This window comes from Prosopis cineraria, unplaced genomic scaffold (genome assembly GCF_029017545.1).
Source record: "Prosopis cineraria cultivar Desert tree isolate PC_DT_omini unplaced genomic scaffold, ASM2901754v1 PC1, whole genome shotgun sequence".
Lineage (NCBI taxonomy): Eukaryota > Viridiplantae > Streptophyta > Magnoliopsida > Fabales > Fabaceae > Prosopis > Prosopis cineraria.
Genome location: NW_026555332.1, coordinates 58,537,718 through 58,546,751, shown reverse-complemented (window position 1 = coordinate 58,546,751; position 9,034 = coordinate 58,537,718). Strand labels below are relative to the sequence as shown.

Genomic DNA, 9,034 nt, shown 5'->3' with positions numbered 1-9,034 from the left:
AAATTATAATTTATTATTTAATTTTTGTGATTATTTAAATATAAGTTGTCACTCCTTAAATGAAAATTATGATTGTGACTTGTTATTTTTAAAATTTATTTTTTAATAATAAAAATTATATTTGATAAATTGTAATTTATTATTCAATTCTTATTATTCACAAAATAAAGTTATTATTTTTAAATAAAAATTGTGATTTGATTTATTTTTCAATAAGATAAGTTACATTTAATAAATTTTAATTTTTATTCAATTTTTATAACCCACAAAAAAATTATTATTTTTTAAATGAAAATTATGATTGAGACTTAATATTTTTAATATAAATAAATAATTTTTTTATTTTAAAATTAATTAATATAATTTTTTTAAAATTTTTTATAAAATTATAATATTTTGAAACAGCAGGTATCTAATTTGGGAGATTTCATATGATTTTGAGATTTTTTCTAAATTCTTCTAATAAAGTGAAAGATAAGTAGTAATTATTGCCTTAAAAGGTCTGGATCGTCTCCAAATACTACTATTTTTCCTAGAGCAGGGACCGGTGACTTTCCTGGAGTTTCTCATCCGCTGCGTCTGCGAGAGTGCAAGTCCAGTTTTCAAGCTGCTCTCCTCTGTCTGAGACCCATTTCTGGATAAGATTCTTCTGGTGAGCTATTTAACTTCTCCAATTCCATTTCCCTGCTTTATTTTCTTCGAGCTGCTTTCCTTAACCTGTGTTCTCTTTTGGAAAAAATTGCTGCGCTGTATTTCTTGTTCTATTTTTCATCCAGCTCTTTGGGCGTATAGCTTCAGAATCTTGCTTATTGGCTGATATATTTCCTTTCGATGGGTTAATTTTTTATTCCATGATTCTTCTTAATCACTGGCGCGCGCACACACGCTTGCGCATATTACTGCGGCCTTTCGGAATGAAAGCTTATCTATTTTCCGAGGATAGATTCATCGATATGTAATGCTTTGCCCTTTCGATTCTTTGTGTTAAATTTAGGGTTAACTTCTATTGCTTTATTTTTCGTTTTTCTTTTGAATTTTCGCTATATAATTTTCCCGCCAATTAAATTTAGATTGATTCAAGATACTGGAAGTCTGGAACTGGAATTTCGCTTCTTTTTGCTTGTAAATTGTAATTTATTCATTCATGTATTTTTAAGACTGTAACTGCGATGTGTTTGTGGGGTCAATTTATTAGTTGAACACTTGTGATTTTTCAGCTCCCCCACCTTTTACTGTATGCTGTCACGATCTTTTTTCTTAATTGATGAATGAAAGATATTAAGGGGAGTTTCGGTATTGCTTTCTTCCTCAAATAATAAATAAATTCAGACGATCCAAGTCCTGTTTGCTTTATTTTCTAGATCTTATAACTACTTGTTTACTGGGATCTCCTTCTCTTTTACGGTTTTGCAGTATTTTCCTAAAAATGGCACAAGAGAAGCCAACCATCGCAAAAGACGTCACTGAAGTAAGTCATTCAGCCGTGACCCCACTTTTCTTTTCCCTGCCCACATACTGAATTATTATAGCTTTCAGTGCATATAAACTCATTTTTGAGATTTACAGTTGATTGGAAAAACTCCGTTGGTATATCTCAACCATATCGTAGATGGATGCGTTGCTCAAATTGCTGCAAAGCTGGAAATGATGGAACCCTGCTCCAGTGTCAAAGACAGGTATATAGGTCTCCAGTGATCTATTTGGAAGAAAACTAGTAAAATGCCATCTTACAATTTTTCCATTGATTACTACGTACTTAAAAATGGCTTTTGTTCATGCCAATCTTATTATGCTTAAGTTGATAGTTTGGCTGGAGATCTATTCACTTGACATCATGCAGCCTATAATTTTGGAATAGATGTTGCAGCATGGTTGGCTAAGGCTTTAATCTATTTCATGCAATAAAAGGTTTCCTGAAAGTTTCTGTTATTAGGATACATTTCTTTCCTTTGCTTCAGGATAGGATATAGCATGATTGCAGATGCTGAAGAGAAAGGACTCATTACACCGGGTGAGGTTAGTTTTTGTCCTTATCTGGAATTCATGCTTTGCATCCTGTTGTGTCTTGCATCATATGTTCTGGAGCTTCCTTTCTTCTTTCTCAGCAATGAAACTATTCTGCTTGTATAAATGTTGTTTGGTGCTCGCTAACATTGATATTGAGGTTAGTTTTTGTCCTTATCTGGAATTCATGCTGTGCATCCTGTTGTGTCTTGGATCATATGTTCTGGAGCTTCCTTTCTTCTTTCTCAGCAATGAAACTATTCTGCTTGTATAAATGTTGTTTGGTTCTCGCTGACATTGATATTGCATTATTTTTGAATTTTAAAAGTGAATGCAATTTACTAATCAACTTAAAAAAAAAAAAAAAAACCTGCTGGAAGCCTCTCTCTCTCTGTGTGAACTGCAAATTAAATCAAACAACACGGATCCATTCATAAAATGGAATTGATTGTTGACAAGTTTGTTACTTTGTGATAATTGCATGGGAATTTTGTTACCTTATCTGGAATTCATGCTTTGCATCCTGTTGTGTCTTGCATCATATGTTCTGGAGCTTCCTTTCTTCTTTCTCAGCAATGAAACTATTCTGCTTGTATAAATGTTGTTTGGTGCTCGCTAACATTGATATTGAGGTTAGTTTTTGTCCTTATCTGGAATTCATGCTGTGCATCCTGTTGTGTCTTGGATCATATGTTCTGGAGCTTCCTTTCTTCTTTCTCAGCAATGAAACTATTCTGCTTGTATAAATGTTGTTTGGTTCTCGCTGACATTGATATTGCATTATTTTTGAATTTTAAAAGTGAATGCAATTTACTAATCAACTTAAAAAAAAAAAAAAAAACCTGCTGGAAGCCTCTCTCTCTCTGTGTGAACTGCAAATTAAATCAAACAACACGGATCCATTCATAAAATGGAATTGATTGTTGACAAGTTTGTTACTTTGTGATAATTGCATGGGAATTTTGTATATTTTAGCCATTAAGGTGAAGAAAATTATTGATGAAATCATGAAATTTAATGTTTTTTATGCTGTAGAGTGTCCTGATTGAGCCAACCAGCGGGAACACTGGCATAGGTCTGGCATTCATGGCTGCAGCTAAGGGTTATAAACTTATTATAACCATGCCTTCTTCAATGAGTCTAGAAAGAAGAACAATTCTTCGAGCTTTTGGAGCTGAATTAGTTCTCACAGATCCAGCCAAGGGTATGAAAGGAGCTGTTCAGAAGGCAGAAGAAATACTGGCAAAGACTCCTAATGCTTACATGCTTCAGCAATTTGAAAATCCTGCCAACCCTAAGGTATTAAATTTGTCAGTGTGCTTTTCTTGGGGGATAAGTTGACCCAAAAAAAAAAAATAATAATAATACAATTGTTACACACACCCACACACGTTCTTAGATCCATTATGAGACTACTGGACCAGAGATTTGGAAGGGCTCTGGGGGGGAAGTCGATGCTCTTGTTTCTGGGATAGGGACAGGTGGAACAGTAACAGGTGCTGGGAGATATTTGAAAGAGCAGAACCCTGATATTAAGGTGGGAATTCAATTTTTTGATTTTTGTTTTTTTGCTATATGAATTTCTAGATGCTTTTTCTTTTTGTTAGCTTTTCCTTACTACTTTTTTATGTTACTTAGCTATATGGCATTGAACCAGTTGAAAGTCCTGTACTGTCTGGTGGGAAGCCTGGTGAGTCCTGATTTTTGTAATCACTTTCTCCAATCATTTCATTCATTTAGATGCTTTGACAATTGCTTGTTGAGTCCTGGGTTTTGAAGACTTTGGTTGCAAACTGCTCCTGGGGGGGCACCAAAATAGCCTGTTGGTTGAGGTACCAGGTGTTCTTTTTTCTGTCTCTGGGATTTCTGCTGCGCCTGGGTTTCAGAGACTTTAGTTGCGCCCCACACCCCCAAAAAAAAAAGCAGTCAAAATGGTCTATCGTGTCAATGGAGCGTAATTTCGTCAATGTATTTTGTATGGCTGGTAATTTTCTTAATTTAATTCTCATACTGGTTTTGTACCAAGGCAACTGTGTTGGTGATTTTCTTCTTTCACCATGTGTGCAAATATGATTTTTAAATTTAAAGGTACAATGATATATGCACCATGCGTGCATATGAATAATAAAAACATGTAAATGCATGAATGCGATGTGTTACTTATCACTGAATGTGTTTGGAGGTCAAAATGAACTTCAATCTGCCTTCTCCTCTGTGCCTCTCTGCTTCCTCCCAATAGTAGTATTTGATGTAGCATAGTTTACCTTCTATTTTTCTACATAATTTATTATGGCTGTGTTGATATTTACGGCGTACCCCCCCACAATTGTGCATATTATTCATTCTTCTGATGAATGTATGGTTGCTTATGTGTAAGGCCCTCATAAGATCCAAGGAATTGGTGCTGGCTTCATCCCTGGTGTTTTGGATGTTGGTTTGCTGGACGAAGTTATCCAAGTGAGCTATTAAACTTTTGGTTGGTTTTATTAATTTTAATTGATACATAAATTTGTTACTGTTGTACTGTGTTTTTTGTAATTAACATCTTACTGTATGATCTGTTCTATTCTATTATCTCCCCCACCCTAGCCCCCCTCCTACTTCATGAATGAACAAATAAAGATTTGCTTCAATTAAAAAAAAGATCTGTACTTCCTACTTCATCCTTGGGAGTGGGGAAGTGAAGTAATTTGATTCATATCTAATATTGCTAAACAAGTGTTTTCATAAGTTGTCCTGGCATTTTGGATGTGTTGGTTTGCCTCTTTAATCATTTCCTTTTTTAAAAAAAAGGAATAATGTATTAGGGCAAATGATAAGGCCCAGTCCATTACATCTAATGCTCAGCCCACTATTGTATCTGATGCCGTGACTTAGTGCAGTCCCACTTCTGATACTCTGATATTTGTGGTTATCCGTTGTATTTAGGGCTACGTGTCCCATTCTTTCTTTGAGCAATTGTATCACCGACACTGTTATTTATACCTCACTGTAATTGATATTCTTTAATTAATGAATTCTACAGAGTAGTAATCGGCACTTTTGGCCTTTTACTGCTTTATAATGCCTTTCCATTGCAGTTATCTCTATGAATTTCTCACCCATTTCTTTAGTGCACAAGCCACATCTCATATGCTGATCGCCTATTTTTGTCTGCTTTTTGTAGATATCAAGTGAAGAAGCTATTGAAACCGCCAAGCTTCTTGCATTGAAAGAAGGCTTGTTGGTAAGTTCTTCAAAAAGTTGCATCTCAAATAAAATTTTCAGGTATCTTTCCATCTGGTGTGTTTTGAAGGAGATGAAGAAAAAAGGTTCTGTTTTTTGGCAGGTGGGGATATCATCAGGTGCTGCTGCTGCCGCTGCCTTGAAGATTGCCAAGAGGCCAGAAAATGCTGGAAAACTCATTGTTGTAAGTTTTTGGTTGGTTAATAGGTGATTGCTTTAGTGGCAACATTGATATGCTTACATGGCACAAAGAATTACCTTTGGCAAAAGCAGACTCCAATATGAGCTTCTGGCATTGGCTAATTAAGATGTCATTTGCTTGTTATGATGTTATCAATCCGGTTGATGGCTTTGGCTAGAGGTCTGTTGCTTGATTTCTGTAAGGTGTAGGTTGAAAAATATCCGTTTTCTATCCACTTTCCATATCAATGATAGAATAGCACTTTAATCCCCCCCCAAAAAAAAAACCCCCAATAAAAGCGGTGTTTTTTAACAGAAATTTTCATTTTCAGTATTCCAATAATAAATGTATGCAACTACTGGACTTTAAATAAAGTGCTATTCTTTATTCTGCAAATAATAGCTGGCATTGAAAAAAAAAAAATCCATCCTTTAGTGTTCCAGATATTTTGCCCTTGTGCAGCTTAATTCACTGATTGAAAACCTGTCCAGGCTGTGTTCCCAAGTTTTGGAGAGCGTTATCTATCATCTGTGCTCTTTGAATCTGTGAAGCGAGAAGCAGAGAACATGGCTGTTGAGCACTGAGCTCAAGAAATACTTTTATGACTCTTGCTGCTTGGATATGAAGAGCCCTACTCTTGGCTTGCAAGTTATAATTTTGGCCATTGAATTTGTGTTTCTTGATGCTGGGATTTGTAGGTCAACTCTTGATTATCAAGTAGTAGTTCGTCTTCTGGTCGTGTTTCTTGTCTGGTTGCTTGTAAATTTGCTGCTGTTCAATAAATACCAACAGCACGTGGCTATGATTAATCCAACTCGTATATGGCTATTCAATAATTGTTGTGCTTCCGGCCTTCCAAGAAACTAGTTTTCTTTCTCTGTCACGACCCATTTTATTCAAGTTTCACAAGCTCCTTGATCCATCATTAATTATCAACGGGGTTTTAAGAATTGGTTCTAAATCTATAGACCATCTGTATTTTTGGGAAACTTTAAATTTCTGTTCTAACCTACACTTTTTATTTGGGAAACTTTTAGTTTGGTAAACCATCACTTTCTTTGTTTTCTATTCTAACCTCTGTTGCAAGGAAAGGAAGCCTTCAATCCTTATCCTGCTTCTTCAGCTCCAGATATCAGTATTGGCGTTGATTGATTTTTTTTTTTTAATGTTTATTTGTGGGTTTCTTTCCTGTTTTAGCTGCTGCTTCAACTTTCTTTGTTCTTTCTTTCTTTTTTTAAGAAATGAAACTTTCTTTGTTTCGTTGTTGTTTTAAGTAATGCCGTATGTTTGGCCAAAAAAAAAAGTAATGCAGTATGTTTGATAAAAATAGTGATAATAATAACGGGAAGCCCTGTGCCGGTGGACCGTTCGTGATACTGATAAAACATGGATGTGGCCCAGTAGCATTGGTTAGTTGAGGCCCAATTGCACAGTTATAACTAGAAAAGATCTAAAAGCAACGTAAGTGAAATTATCGGGTTGGATACTTCTTTTTTAACTCAGAATTACTTAATACTTTTGGGTGTAGGGTATTAATTAAATATGTATAAAAAAGAGTATTAATTAAATATTAAAAAAATGTATCCTCAACAGAAAGGCATCAACATTGTATTTTTATGGGGGTAAAATAGCATAAACAGATCAGCATCGCCCTAAGCTTTAGGGCTGCACAAAAAATTGGACGATATTAAATTTTGATCTAATTTAAAGTTTGGTCTCTTTTATAAAATTAACTGAGTTATGTAACTCATAGTTTATTTTATCCAGTGATAAGTCGAAAATTAACAAAATTAGATTTGGTTCATAAGACTAGAAGACTGATCTGTTAGTTCAATATTCACTCAACTATTTTTTTTCCTTTTTCTTTTATGAGAGGCAATAATCCATTTTTATCTAATAAACTCAACTAAGATAATAAAAACACTTATGATCATAATAAATTCATAATAATTTTCAATAACAAAAAAATATTTCAGTTATAGTCCAAATAATTTAAATTTGTTAACTTTAATACAAACAACACTCAACAAATTTCAACAACACTATATTACAACAATAATTTAGAAACAAACTTAACAAATCTTCGAACAATCATCTCCTAAGCGTTAATTACATTTGAAGCATTTATCAAAAATAAATTAATTATAATTATATTAAATAAATTAATAGGATCGGATTGGACCAAGTGGTCTAGAGGCCCAGTCTTCTATCTAGTCCAACCCAAAAAAAATAGTTTAGTTTTTTCAGTATTTTTGTCTTGAAGGACCAGATAGGATAGGACCATCTCAAGTCAAATTGGGTTGGACTAGACTGGAGGACTTTTGCACAGCCCCACTGAGCTTGCTAACATTCACATATAATTTGTTGGGAAAACATAACTTTTAGTTCTTACACTTTGCTTGAATTTTGTTATAGATCTCTATACCTTTTTTTGATGTTCTGGTTCCTACACTTTCATTTTTTGGTGTTTTAGGTCCTTAAATGAACAAATTGTAGGACTTAAAATATCAAAAAATAAAAGTATAGGGACTTAGAATACTCAAAAAAAAGTACAAGAACCTATAGCAAAATACGAGTAGAATGTAAGAATCAAAAATTATGTTTTTTCTAATTTATTTTGTCAATGCTTGGGCTCATTGGGCATTTAGAATAAATTAATGGATAAGGATAGAACTCAAGCTAGGTGGCACCCCCTTAAATATGGTCAAGTTAGACTTGACATTGATGGATCCGTTAGCATAAATGGGATTGCTGCTTGTGGTGGCATCATCCATTATGATAAAGGGTACTAGATAAAAGGCTTTTCTAAATATTTTAGCTATTACTCTAGCACTGTTGTTGAACTTTTAGGTATCTTAGAAGGGCTCAACTTGTGTTGGATTGACAAGTTGTCAAAAGTCAATATCAATACTGACTCTCTTAAAGCTCTTTCTCTCATTCATTGTGATTTAAATGATAACCACCCTCTCTCTGAAGCAATCATGAAAATGAAAAACCTTACTATGAGAGACTGGATGATCACTTTCGATCATATTTGTAAAAAAACCAATAATTGTGTAGATTGGCTTGCTTGTCAAGCCCTTAGCGATAGTCTAGATATTAAGATTTTAGATGAATCATCTCTGGGTATGATAATTTTTTTAGCACTGACATGATTTGATTGTTATCTTTATATGGTTCTTACTGTGGCCTTTCTCATTCCAAAAAATAAAAAATAAAAACTCATCATAATTAGGGCTTGTTGTTTTTAAAAATTGTTTCTTGTTTTTGAAAACGAAAAAAAAATTATCTAGATAAGTGTTTTTTATTTAATTATTTCCAAAACTGTTTTCATTTTTGTTTTAAAAAAAAGAAACAATTTTAACTTGTTTTCATTTTATTTTTTTATTTTTAAAATATACTATATTTGATTATTACAAATTATAGTTATCTTGAGCAATTTCTGTTATTAATCACCACTATTAATTGCCTATAATAATCACTATCAGTTTATTTTTTAATTTTAAAATTATTTTTAACTGACATAATCAAACAAATTTTTATTTTGTTTTGTCTTAAAGACAATTTTAAAAACTGTATTTTAAAATAAATTTTAAAATTAAAAAATTAAAAAAAAAACCAAAC

At 33.3% G+C, this 9,034-nt stretch overlaps 1 protein-coding gene across 2 annotated transcripts; it reads left to right on the top strand.

Moving 5' to 3' along the window:
- The first annotated feature begins 513 nt into the window (after positions 1-513).
- On the top strand, positions 514-6,246 carry LOC129319304 (cysteine synthase-like). 2 transcript variants are annotated; one of them, XM_054964336.1, is made up of 11 exons: positions 514-652; positions 1,414-1,468; positions 1,567-1,676; positions 1,959-2,016; positions 3,040-3,303; positions 3,404-3,541; positions 3,643-3,694; positions 4,382-4,461; positions 5,171-5,230; positions 5,333-5,413; positions 5,902-6,246. In XM_054964336.1, exons 2-11 carry the CDS (start codon positions 1,427-1,429, stop codon positions 5,992-5,994), a joined length of 978 nt encoding a protein of 325 aa, XP_054820311.1. In that variant the 5' UTR covers positions 514-652; positions 1,414-1,426; the 3' UTR covers positions 5,995-6,246. The 2 variants fall into 2 exon arrangements, with proteins under 2 accessions (XP_054820311.1, XP_054820304.1); XM_054964329.1 differs by lacking the exon at positions 514-652 and adding an exon at positions 900-955.
- The last annotated feature ends 2,788 nt before the right edge of the window (positions 6,247-9,034 follow it).